The 13,564-nt window shown below is 42.2% G+C and overlaps 1 protein-coding gene across 9 annotated transcripts in view; it reads left to right on the top strand.

Moving 5' to 3' along the window:
* Window positions 1-13,564, top strand: part of MTR (5-methyltetrahydrofolate-homocysteine methyltransferase) — a 148,259-nt gene that overhangs the window by 63,104 nt on the left and 71,591 nt on the right. For all 9 annotated transcript variants that reach the window (XM_070055569.1, XM_051820745.2, XM_051820744.2 and 6 more), the window contains 3 exons: window positions 8,369-8,548; window positions 11,079-11,195; window positions 11,764-11,904. In XM_070055569.1, coding sequence (XP_069911670.1) covers window positions 8,369-8,548; window positions 11,079-11,195; window positions 11,764-11,904 — 438 coding nt within the window. The remainder of the gene's footprint in view (window positions 1-8,368; window positions 8,549-11,078; window positions 11,196-11,763; window positions 11,905-13,564) is intronic.

Genomic DNA, 13,564 nt, shown 5'->3' with positions numbered 1-13,564 from the left:
AGAACAAGACAGGGGCTGGCACTGTGTCACAGCAGGTTAAAGCCCTGGAGTGCAGTGTTGGCATCCCATAATTTGCGCCAATTTGAGTTCTGTCTGCTTTGTTTCTGATCCAGCTCCCTACTAATGCATCTGGGAAAGCAGTAGAAGATTACTCAAATCCCTGGGCCCCTGCACCCATGTGGGAGACCCGGAAGAAGCTTCTGGCTCCTGACTTCAGATCAGCTCAGCTCTGGCCTTGGTGGCTATTTTGATATCAGCCAGATTATTACAAATTTTCAATATTAATAACCCTGTGGGTTCTTGCCACTTATTCAGAGAAGAATTCTGAATACTGGCTCAAATAGACCAGGCAACATGGTAAATTTTAAGTTTTTTATTCAGTGAGAGGAATACACAGGAGAGTTAGGGCTTTCTAGAAGCTAAGTTGGGTCCATACTAAGTAGAGCAGCCCAGGAGCGAGCCATGTGGAGCAAGCATGTGGTTATGAGCAGCCATGGTAGCTTAGCGTGGGTGGCAAAGCAAAGGTAGAGAGTGATTTTGGGGTGCTCTTCGCCTTTTATATGCTTTCCAAAGGGGAGTGGTTACATAGCCTGATGGGCAGAAGGGCATTCAGGTGAAATCAGGTAGGGACTCGAGATCACACAAGGAGTATGGTGGAGGGCATGGTCTCCAGTTAAAAAATCTAATCAATTTTATACTATCTGGGGAGTGAACCAGCAGATGGAAGTCCTCTCTCTCTCTCTCTCTCTGACTCTACCTCTCTCTCTGTAACTGTCTTTCAAATAAATAAAATAAATCTTAGAAAAATAAGACATAAAGTACCTTTATTATTAAAATTTCTGTGGTAAGAATAACTATTACTACTCTCCAGATTTTTTTCTCTTTTTCTAATTGAAATGATTGTTTTTATATGATAATTTTGGATAATGTGATATTTCTTAGGAATACAATTATCACATAATGATTGGACTATATTATTTGTACAAGTCAGTATTATCTTATAAATGGATGCATTATATACAATACATTTTCAATTTATGGAGATTTGAAAACACATTTTCAATTTATGGAGAAATTAAGCACCATTGAGATATTGTGCCTTGGATGCAGTTGCTAGAAGCCATCAGGCTCCAGTCTCCTAGCCACCCTCCCTTGGTTTAACTCACTGCATTGAGGGAGTTCTAAGCTGGTCCTACAAGATTCTTTTTTTTTCTTATAAAAATATTTATTTATTTATTTGAAAGTCGGAGTTAACACAGAGAGAGGAGAGGCAGATAGAGAGAGGGCTTCTATCCGTTGGTTCACTCCCCAATTGGCCGCAACGGCCGGAGCTGCGCCAATCCGAAGCCGGGAGCCAGGAACTTCTTCCAGGTCTCCCACGTGGATGCAGGAGCCCAAGCACTTGGGCCATCTTCTACTGCTTTCCCAGGCCATAGCAGAGAGCTGGATTGGAAGTGGAGCAGCCGGAACTAGAACCAGCGCCCATATGGGATGCCGGCGCTTCAGGCCAGGGCGTTAACCCGCTGTGCCACAGTGCGGCCCCATACAAGATTCTAATCACTGGACTCTCCAACAGATAACACAAGGGATTGTCTTTAGGGGAAATTCCAAGTCCAAGGCAGAAAATAGCTACCACCTGCATAGAGCCTCCAGGCTGACTGAAGCCCGCTTGGCCATCATACCAGCAGGGCATCTTGTTGATGCTTTAGGCCTCAACTGCTGGCTTCTTTTGCCTGTGAACTAAGGTACAAATTGCCTTTTTCCTTATCTCAACAGACAGAGCAGCAACAGAGAAGGAATATGTTAAGTCTTGGTGACCGGCCAGAGGCCAACATGCAGCTGTCCCTATTCTTTGACCCTCTTATTATGACTCCCCCTTCCTTGTAACCTTTTAAAAAAACTCTTTAAAAAACACCATCATTTAGCAGAGCAGAACTTCTTGAGACCTGGAGGTCTGCTACTGTCTCAGCAGTCAACAGATTAAATATTCTAATTCATTTATCTCCAAAGCTTGTCTTTGTTATTTTGATTTGGCATAGGGAACAGGGACCAAGCTTTCAATAACATAATCTTAACCTAGAAAATAATGAAGAATTGGTATCTTATAAGTATTCTTATTTGTCATTGAGGAATTTGGAATCTCTTTCCAATTACTCATTTAATACAGTTTTGTACTTTCTTTCAGTAGGAAATTTCAAAATCATTCCCAGGTATTTTGTGTTTTGCTGTGATTTGCTTATTTTCCCTTTGGTAAATTATTTTTCCTTTGGTAATCAGATTCTTTAATGAACTTAGAAAAATTGAAACTGTTTTTCTGGTGAATATTTTAATTTATTTATTTTTCAATGTTTTTTAACATTTAAAAAAATTTATTTGAAAGGACTACAAAGGGGCGATCAATCTTCCATCCATTGGTTCACTTCCCAAATGGCCACAAGGACCAGGCCTGGGCCAGACTGAAAATATATCTCTAATCAATAGATGAGTCTTTTTGCTTTTCTATGAAGCATCTGTTCCTGCTCCATCCATTTCTGAGTGCTGTGAAGCACTAAAGCAGATCCATCTCTGTTCTATCTAAAGATTTGATACGTGGGTTAAGAATTTCTTTCTCATTTCTCCCTTCACCCCCTACAGAGCTTGCATTTTTTTTTTTTTCTCCTAAAGGTGGCATTTGAAACAATGCTTCTTTAAACATCCAGAAATTTTCCATAATGGCGCCTGTAGTTTCTGGATTGCAGCAGATCTCTGTTCCTCGCCAGTATCAGATCTATAGAGACTGCCTTTTAGTCTTGAATGTATAGTGTCTGAGACCCTGTCCATTTCCCCCTTGACCCTGAATTTTGGCCTTGAATGTGAGCTCTGTCCTGGGTTCAGGTGAGTGTCTTTTAACCAAGAAGCATTCTAAGTTGTATTTGCTTCCTTTTTGTTATTTTAATGAAAATATCTGAGAGGAACTTCTTAGGAAAGAGGTTGGTTTCAGCTTACAGTTTGGAGGTTGCAGTTCAGGATCTGGCAGCCCTATAGGTTGGCATCTGATGGAGGCTGATCATGTGTGCAGAGAAACGTTCACACTGTGAGCCAGGAAGCAGAAAGAGCACTAAGGCTGCTTGAACTCAGTAATCAACCCTCTTGCAAGAACCATACACCTCCCAACTAACCCAGCTCTCAGGCATCATAAGTTGATCAAGTCTCCACCTTTAACTCATCAACCACTAACATTAAAACATCAGAGTTTAAACGTCTTGCATGAATTTTTTTAAATGTATCATTTAAAAATATTTATTTATTTGAAAGGCAGCATTACAGGGAGAGAGAGGGAAAGATAGAGAGATCTTCCATCTGCTGGTTCATTCCCCAAATGGCTGCAAAGGCTGGGGCTGGGCCAGGCTGAAGCTAGGAGACAGAGCTAAGAGATAAGAGTCTCCCATGTCGGTAGCAGGGGCCCAAGTACTTGGACCATCTTCCACAGTTTCCCCAGGCCAATCAGAAGGGAGCTGGATGGGAAGTGGAGCAGCAGGGACTTGAACTGGTGATGTGTGATGTCAGCATTCCAAGTGGTGTTTCAACCCTCTTCACCACAATGCTAAGCCCCTTGCATGCATAAGTTTTTAGGAGACAAGTTCTGTTGTCCCATAACAATTGTCTTTGTATTTCCATAACCGTAGCTCAGGGCTCTTCTCTGTTCTTGTGATGTTGGCAGAGTGTCAGCTGTCTTCATTTTTACACTCATGGCTGCTACTTCTACCTGGGCTCTTGGTTTCCTAGCACTTGCTTACAGCTGCTTTGGCACAGCAGAGAATTCTGTTTGAAAGATTTCTGACTGAGCCTGTGCCCTCAGTGACCAAACTATCCTTCACCTTGCTTTCTCTGAGAAATCTCCCTTTCTTCAGCTTGTTCTTTCCAACTTGTTGGTGTTCTTCTGATGGCACAAGAATCCTTTCCATCATTTTTTTTTTTCACTCTGTAGAAGCAGGACAGCCCTCTGCTGTTCTTATCATCTGTTTTGATGATAACTCAGAAATTGTTTTATATTTCTCCTGAGTGTTTGGTATTGTAGCAAAACCCAAGAGTAGACTTAAGTAAAGCCTTAAACTCACTAATTGCTGTCTAGCTTTTCTGTGGCTTAAGAATAAACTGTTCATAAAATCATACAAGACATTTGTTCTTTCCTCCTTTCCCCTTAGATTGTCACTGAGTTTTTTGTCTACCCCAACATAAGGAGATGCCATATCTCATTTCTCAATGATTCTCATCCTGGCTGTACACTAGCATCTAATGGGCTCTTGAGAAAAATTGTTGCTGATGTTTCATTTCAAGATTCTATTTAACTGGTTTAGGGTGAGGTATTAGTACTAAAAAACAAAAAGGCAAAAGCCTGCCCAGTTACTATAATGTGCAGCCAGGGCTTATAGCCCTTCCTGATGCGGGAAAGCCCCATTCTGTTGTTTCACCAAATTTCTTTTTGGTCTGTGAAATTCCAAAGCATGATTGTAGCTTACTAGCATGTGTGCATTGCAGCCCTAGCTAAGATATAAGACAGTGAATCTTGGAGAGTGTATTACAGTGTAGTCTGCTCCTGGCAGAGGCCTGCACACTGATATATTGTTCTGAGATTTGTCTGTTTATTCCGTAGGCAGAGGTTGAGCGGGTGTTACTGTGACACGTACTGTGCTGGCATGAGAGCAGTTTCACAAGGGTCTTGTTCTTTTTTTAAAAATGATTTTATTTTATTTATTTGAAAGAGAGTTACAGAGAGAGCTAGAGACAGAGAGAGAGGTCTTCCATCTGCTGGTTCACTCCCCAGAGGGCTGCAATGGTTGGAGCTGTGCCGATCCGAAGCCAGAAGCTTCTTCTGGGTCTTCCACGTGGGTGCAGGGGCCCAAGGACTTGAGCCATCTTCTACTGCTTTCCCAGGCCATAGCAGAGAGCTGGATCAGAAGAGGAGCAGCTGAGACTAGAACCGGAGCCCATATGGGATGCCAGTGCTTCAGGCCAGGGTGTTAACCTGCTGCGCCACAGTGCTGGCCCCCAAGGGTCTTGTTCTAATGGAGGTTATGGTTGATGACCCTTTTCTGGCTCTGGAGATTGATTCCTGTACATGAGGGTGTTCCTCATGTCCCCCTGGCAGTGCTGCCCTTGGTATGTAGCTGGACTCCATACTCCAGTCTTCTGTATGTGACAGACTCCTCTGTGCCTGCTCCTCTGGCTTAGAGACAGAGATGACCAGAATCTTGACTACCTGAGGCTGCCGGGTTAGGCCAAGTGTCTGTGGGCCTCTCAGGCTTTAGCAGAATGTTTTGTGTATACAGGCCATAAGCTGTGACAGGGAGGTTTGCTCTGAGACCTGCTGGCATCTCTCCCCACTGTTAACATCCTGTTTTCTGTATGAGCCTGTGGTTTTGACCACATCTTCAATTTAGTCAAAATTTTCCATGCAGAACTAGCTGAAGAGGGGGCTGGATCCACCAAAGAGTATAGCACTTAGCATCTCCCATTTGGGCTGTCACCAAAAAACCTCTACTATCACTATGGCCCTTAGCCAATGAGCATACATTATGTGAAATACCTGTCCAGCAGGCGCCCTTATACAAGGACCCATTAAAAAAAAAACAAAAAACAAAAAACAAAACAAAACAACCAGCAAAGCCTTAAAAACTCTGTGCACTTCATGAAAACTAGTGTCCTGCTTGGGCACTCAGTCTGGTCTCCTTTCAGACTAGATACTCTACTGTCGCTTTGCAAAACAAAAATTAAGTTTCTGCTTACTTGGAACAAGGGAAAGAACCCTTCCCTCAGTAACTGGTAATACTACTAACCAAACTAAGTTAGTAAGAACAACTAGTATCACTGGCAATCCCAATCCCTATACCTCCCCTTTTAGTGAGCTTAAAGTCTACTACTCCATTTGGCCTTCTGGTGAACTGAAGTCAGCTCTGGGTAACTGCTTTTTCCTAGGCCCATATCTTAGTCTCGACTTCAACTTTCTCACTCTAACTAAAGGCAGAGGAAATAAGAAGTTGTTCAAATTGAGATGAGTTTACTGCCTCCCTTAGAACCTGGAGGAGTGGGGCTGAAGACTTGCTCCTTGTCACCCTTTTCTTAGGTCTGCTAAGTTTGTAAGGGCATTTCCCAGATAGGAAGTGAAATCTAACCCAACCAGCTGCAGGAAGCAAGAAAAGATTAAAGAGACTAAAGAGAATAGTTGAAGAAATAAGTACCAAATTAGGTAAGTGATCAAAAGAATAGACCTGAGTGAAATTTTTTTTTTAAGATTTGTTTATTTATTTGATAGAGTTACACAGAGAGAAGAAAGGCAGAGAGAGCAAGAGCGAGAGTGAGAGAGAGAAAAGTCTTTCATCTGCTGGTTCACTCCCCAGATGGCCACAATGGCCGGAGCTGCACCGATCCGAAGCTAGGAGCCAGGAGCTTCTTCCAGGTCTCTCACAAGGGTGCACACGGGCTTGGACCATCTTCTACTGCTTTCCCAGTTCATAGCAGAGAGCTGGATCGGAAGTGGAGCAGCCAAGTCTTAAACTGGCATCCATATGAGATGCTAGCACTGCAGGCGGTGGCTTAACCCTCTATGCCACAGTGCAGGCCCCAGAGTGAATTCTTTTAATTCCCCACCATTGTTTGCTTTCTGGAGTTTGAGACCTCACTGTCCTTGAGTCAAGTCAGTGTCTCTGAGGTTCCTGGGAGAGCTCCCTCCAGAGGGCAGGAAGTATGTGATCAGAAACTGGGACTAAACCTTAGTGTTCATATCCAGGCAGGAGCATCTTCCCTGAGTCCTCAGCTTGGAAGATTGCAGTACATCTCAGAGGGGCTCGACATTTCTCAAGCACATTTTTTACATTCATTAGAATTTCCCATAAGAATTGTATGTGATTTATTTTTTTGGAATCACTATAGTGATAACAGGTTTTTCTATCAATAGATTTGCTTTTCTAAGAAATCTCATCACAAATCATTGAGTATGTCATTTGGTGAATATGCTGTATGTTTGAGTTATAAATTTCATCAGGAGACACTTTGCATGACAAAGTTTAGTAATTCTTTGAGTCAAATAATAAGTAATAAAACAGCCAGGGCTGGCGCTGCGGCTTACTAGGCTAATCCTCCGCATGTGGCGCTGGCACACTGGGTTCTAGTCCCGGTTGGGGCGCGGGATTCTGTCCCGGTTGCCCCTCTTCCAGTCCAGCTCTCTGCTGTGGCCCGGGAGGGCAGTGGAGGATGGCCCAGGGCCCAAGGACCTGCACCCGCATGGGAGACCAGGAGAAGCACCTGGCTCCTGGCTTCAGATTGGTGCAGCGCACCAGCTGCAATGCACTGGCCGTAGCAGTCACTTGGGGGGTGAACCAACGGAAAAAGGAAGACCTTTCTTCTCTAACTCTCTCACTGTCTAACTCTGCCTGTCAAAAACAAAAACAAACAACAACAACAACAACAAAAAACCCAGCCAAAAATAATAAATAAGTTTCTAAATTAACACTGATTCTGGAAAGAGATATTCTGAAGAAGAATGGAGAAGCTGGAAATGGTAGAGGTGTGCAGGCTAAGAGAGAGTGATCAAGGAAGGCCTTTGGAAAAGTGATGTTTAGGTAGAGACCTGAGTGGTATAAGGCTCAAAGCCATGTCACTGTATGTTCTGGGCAGCAGCAGCAGAAAATGGAAAGGCTCTGAGGTGTGAGCAAGCTTGGTGGGTTTCAGGAACATCAAGGGAGTAGCATAGGGGAAGAAGCGTAGAGGAGAGAGCAGGTGGTTGGAACTGACATTAGAGATGGCAGCCCTGGTTCTGTGGGTGATAGGAAGTAGTTGGGAGTACAAGTTTGCTGCAGTCTGTGTTTTACCTTCTAGGGACATCTTGAAGGGTAACACTAAATTTTGTGTATGACTTAAAAGCGTATGTTAATAAGCCAGTGCTGTGGTGGGAGGATAAATAGGTATCTGAGTCTACTTAAAATATGATTGCCATAAGATACAGGAAAAGATGGCAGTGTTGCTTGAGAGAAGAGCTTAGATCTTTGCAGGGAGGTCAAGACAGGGAGGACACTTATTTTTTTAATCTATTCTTTAGTGGTGTTTGAGTTTATATTTGATATGTGTAGCTTTAGAAGTTTATTAATTTGTTATAATTTACAAGTAAAATTTGATTTTTATTAAGCATTAATTGTTGTGGTAATGTTGTTAATGGTATCTTTAAATCAGTTCTTTCTCTGGGATAACTTAATAAATGTTTAGAGACTATTTAGCATTTGGATTTTTATAAAATCTAAGCATTGATACTTGAGTGCTCTTGACATGTGAAATTGCTCTGTTTTCACAGATAACACTTAATTTTTCTGTTTCAAATGACATCTCCTTTCCCTAGGCAACAGAAACAGATGTCAAAATCAGAGTGTGCACTCGGGCCTACCATCTACTTGTGAAAAAACTGGGCTTTAATCCAAATGATATCATTTTTGACCCCAATATCCTCACTATTGGTACTGGGATGGAAGAACACAACTTGTATGCTATTAATTTTATCAATGCAACAAAAGTTATTAAAGTAAGTATGGATATTTTCTGTCTTTTACTCAACTCATGGCTCAAATTTATCATGTGAGTCCAGTGAATGGTTAGAGCTAACATATATATGTGTGTGTATGTGTGTGTGTGTGTGTGTGTGTATTAAATATATGTATAGGCTGGGAATGTTGACATTCTTGTTCTTGGTCAATTGTTTTTCTGAAATTTAAGGACTTTTCTTCTTTTATATGATATTGTTTTAAATTGTTAAGTATAACACATGTAAGTGAGAATATATAAAAAATATGTGGAATATAATAAACAATTAATTATGACGCATATCCTAGGTTTCACTTAGCCTAGAATAAAAATGACTAGTCTCCCATGTGCCTCCCTTTCTGATTACACCTTATTATAAAGTACCTTTTGTCCTGATTTTTATACCACTTTATTGTGTATTTTCATAATTTCATCATTTATATGTGTAACTTGGATTTACATTATCCATGGATTTTGTAATTCCAAATTCACATACTCATTAAAACTTGTGACCCCAAAATCAGTACTCATGCTGTTTCTGTAATCATTCACAGACATACCCATGTGTAAAGTGGTGAAGAATTTGAATAACCCACATGAACCCAGATGAGATCAAATAGGGTGATGATAAACCTTGTTTTAGCTCTCATTCTTTTTTTTTTTTTTTTTTTTTTTTTTTTTTGACAGGCAGAGTGGACTGAGAGAGAGAGAGACAGAGAGAAAGGTCTTCCTTTGCCGTTGGTTCACCCTCCAGTGGCCGCCACGGCCGGCGCATTGCGCTGATCTGAAGGCAGGAGCCAGGTGCTTCTCCTGGTCTCCCATGGGGGTGAAGGGCCCAAGGACTTGGGCCATCCTCCACTGCCTTCCCAGGCCACAGCAGAGAGCTGGCCTGGAAGAGGGGCAACTGGGCCAGAATCCGGCGCCCCGACTGGGACTAGAACCTGTGTGCCGGCGCCGCAAGGCGGAGGATTAGCCTAGTGAGCCGCGACGCCAGCCAGCTCTCATTCTTTTTACAACTGTTTTTCACTTTTTTAAAAAAAACAGATTTTATTTATTTGAAAGGCAGAGTTACAGAAAGAAAGAGATAGAGAGAGAGAGAGGGAGAGATCCTGCATCTGCTGATTCACTCGCCAAATGGCTGAACCATACCAAAGCCAGGAGCCAGGAGCTTCATACGGGTCTCCCACATGGGTGCAGGGGCCCAAGAAGCTGAGCCATCTTTGGGGATGCTAACACTGCAGGCAGCAGCTTAATTCCCTATGGTATAATGTTGGCCCTGATTTTACCTTTTTTTTTTTTTTTTTTACAATTTATTTTATTTATTTGAAAGACAGTTACAGAGAGAGAGGTAGAAAGAGAGAGAGAGGCCGGTGCCATGGCTCAATAGGCTAATCCTCCACCTAGCGGCGCCGGCACACCAGGTTCTAGTCCTGGTTGGGGCGCCGGATTCTGTCCCAGTTGCTCCTCTTCCAGGCCAGCTCTCTGCTGTGGCCCGGGAAGGCAGTGGAGGATGGCCCAAGTGCTTGGGCCCTGCACCCCATGGGAGACCAGGAGAAGCATCTGGCTCCTGCCTTCAGATCAGCGTGGTGCGCCGGCTGCAGCATGCCGGCCGTGGCGGCCATTGGAGGGTGAACCAATGGCAAAAGGAAGACCTTTCTCTCTGTCTCTCTCTCTCACTGTCTACTCTGCCTGTCAAAAAATAAATAAATAAATAAAAGAGAGAGAGAGAGAGGATCTTCCATCTGCTGGTTCATTCCCCAAATGGCTGCAATGGCTGGAGCTGAGCCAATCTGAAGCCAGGAGCCAGGGGCTTCTTAAGCTCTTCCATGTGGGTACAGGGGCCCAAGATGGTGGACCATCCTCTGCTACTTTCTCAGCTGCATTAACAGGGAGCTGGATCAGAAGCGTAGCAGATGAGACTCGAACCGGCACCCATATGGGATGCTGGTGCTGCAGATTGGGACTTTAACCCACTGTGGCACAGCATTCCCCCTCCCCCATTTTGCTTTTTAGGATTTATTTATTTGAAAGGCAGAGTTACAGAGAGACAGAAAGAGAGGTCTTTTATCCACTGGTTCACTCTCCAATTGGCCGCATCGATTGGGGCTGTGCTGATCCAAAGCCAGGAACCAGGAGCCTTGAGCTTCTTTTGGGTCTCCCACATGAATGCAGGGGCCCAAGCACTTGGGCCATCTTCTACTGCTTTCCCAAGCCATAGCAGAGACCTGGATCAGAAGTGGAGCATGGGACCTGCGCTGTGGTATAGTGGGTAAAACTGCTGCCTGCAGTGCCGGCATCCCATATGTGTGCCGGTTCGAGTCCCTACTGGTCCACTTTCCATCCAGCTCTCTGACAGTCGAATAAATAAATAAATAAATATATAAATCTTAAAAAAAAAAAAACCATAGGATCACTGTATTGCCCAAATAAGCTTATGTTTTTACTTTCCACTTTTACATATAAAGTTTAAGAGATGTGTTTGCTGCTTTTGGAAATAGGGATATATTTTCAGATTCTTAAATTTCTTCCAGGAAACGTTACCTGGAGTCAGAATAAGTGGGGGTCTTTCCAACTTGTCCTTCTCCTTCCGAGGAATGGAAGCCATTCGAGAAGCAATGCATGGTGTTTTCCTTTACCATGCAATCAAGGTATGGTAGAAGTCCTGTTTGTACTGTTGAAACCAATTTTTATTTAGGGCAAGGATTGTAAAATATGGCTACAGGCTCACTCTTGCTTGCTGCCTATGGCTGTAAATAGGTTCTACTGGGACAGAGCTACACCCATTCACTTACATTTTTAGTAGTTGCGGGAGAGACTGTGGCCTGATATATTTTCTCTTTTAAAGATTGATTTACTTCAGAGAGAGAGGGGAGGAGGGAGGGGGGAGGGGGGGAGAGAGAGAGAGAGAGAGAGAATGAATGAGTATGCACTCCCAACTGCTGGTTCATTCCCTAGATGCCTATGTTGGCTGAGACTAGGAACCATCACTGCTACCGCCCAGAGTACATATTAGTAGGAAGTCAAGAGCCATAGCCAGATATCAAACCCAGGCACTCCACTATGGAATTGGAGGTGTCTTAATTGACATCTTAACTGCTACACCAAATTCCTGCCCCTGTTAAGATATTTTCTTGTCTGGCCCCTTCAGAAAAAGTTTGCAGACCCCTGATGTAGGGCATCACTGCACATCCTCACTTTTCTTTTTATTGCCCTTAGTTTGGTATGGACATGGGGATAGTGAATGCTGGAAACCTCCCTGTGTATGATGATATCCATAAGGAACTCCTCCGGCTCTGTGAAGACCTCATCTGGAATAAAGACCCTGAGGCCACTGAGAAGCTCTTACGTTATGCCCAGGTAGAGAGAAAAGTGTTTTCACAGATTACTTTTTTTTAATCCTTGAACTTACTACTCATGGTTATTAGACTTTTGTTGTTGAATAGAAGCAATTATTGAATTGTGTCTTTAGGTCACTGAAGATTTATTTATACAGAGAATTCCAGGAAAGGTATGGTGGGGGTGAGGAAAGAGAAACAGATCAGACCTAGGATGCTTTGGTTTTCTGAACTGAAGTTTGTTTAAATTTGTCTTAAAATGTGAAATTTGCTTTTCCTGTACCAAAGTAACACATTATTTCTGGAAAATTAATAAAACACAGATAACCAAAGGAAATAATAAACATTATTACTAAAAGTTAATAAAATAAAAATAAAATTGATTAAAAATTTTTCCAAAGTTAACACTTTGAGATTTTGTTATAACCATCTAGTCATCTGGTATTTTATGTACTCATAGGTGTATACACATTCACATTTTTCTTCAAAAATAGAACTATATTCTAGATGCTTTCGATGGCATCTTTGTTATGCAGCATGTTGGGAACATCCTCACTTTTTTATTTTATATTTTTCTATTTCTTCATCTAAAATAGCTTTTTTGGATTTTCTTATGTGACTGTGTTGGTATTACCCATTTCCCATTGTTCTGTGTGCAGGTCTGCATAGGATTTGGTCTCTTTGTGCCAGGGTTCTGCAGTTCAAAGCTGGAGGTCTGTTTGTATTTGATCTGTAAAAGTAGGGTTAAGAGTAGTTAATTAGAAAATCAGCCCCTTTTCTCCCACTTATTTTATGTTAGCACATTAAATATCTCTCATGGGTGATTAGAATTGAATTTAAGGAAATATGAGATGTTTTTCTCAAGAAAACTTGGACTTTCATCTATTTAAGAGAGTAAGGGCAAAAGAAGACATTTCCCCCCCTGAGCCTGCTGGGAAAGTAGTAGTATGCTTTTGTGTATATTGCCAAGTTTGTCAATTTTTTCCATGTTAGAATTTGAATTTAATTCTGATAGAACTGCTAACTTTTCCTATTCTACAGAAGAGTAATATTCTGGAAGAAGAATAGGACCATGTAGATTAGCTGCATCCTTGATTTATCAGCCTTATTGGCAGTAAGACTAGATTTCTGAAACTGTGGAAGCCTTAGTTTCAGCAAAACTGTGAAAGTGTGCAAACCATAGTCCTCTTAGTTTCTTTACACATTTCAAATTTCTCATATGGACCCAAGACAGATCTTGGTCTTGGTTGTTGCAGATATTATCAAGTTTATGCTTCACAGCTCATTATATAAGAAATAATCTCTAGATACCTGCCCCTCCCTTCCATGACTGTTTCTGCTCATCTAGGCAAAATGCTTATTAGCCCTTTCTTACTCTTTGAACATTGAGATATGAATATCTGGTTTCCATTGTAGCCCATCTTCGACCTTGCAGGGGGCTCTTCATTAATAACTAATTAAGATAGAGTTCTGTTGAAAGCCAAGGGGACATCATATCTTCTGTAATCATGATGTTGTAGTCAAGAGTTCTTTCTGAACCTAGGAAATGATGTGTTATTTTTCCTCCTGCCTGTCCAGGGAAGGCAGCTCAGGAAAGGGGAGGCTCTTTATTTGTAAGACCATTCACATTTAAGATTTTGTTGACATTGTCCAGTTTGTCGGATGTCCTTTCTAGCCTGTGT

This window comes from Oryctolagus cuniculus, chromosome 13 (genome assembly GCF_964237555.1).
Source record: "Oryctolagus cuniculus chromosome 13, mOryCun1.1, whole genome shotgun sequence".
NCBI classification, from domain to species: Eukaryota; Metazoa; Chordata; class Mammalia; order Lagomorpha; family Leporidae; genus Oryctolagus; species Oryctolagus cuniculus.
The sequence above is the reverse complement of the archived record's forward strand: the minus strand, read 5'-3'. Positions and strand labels throughout refer to the sequence as shown.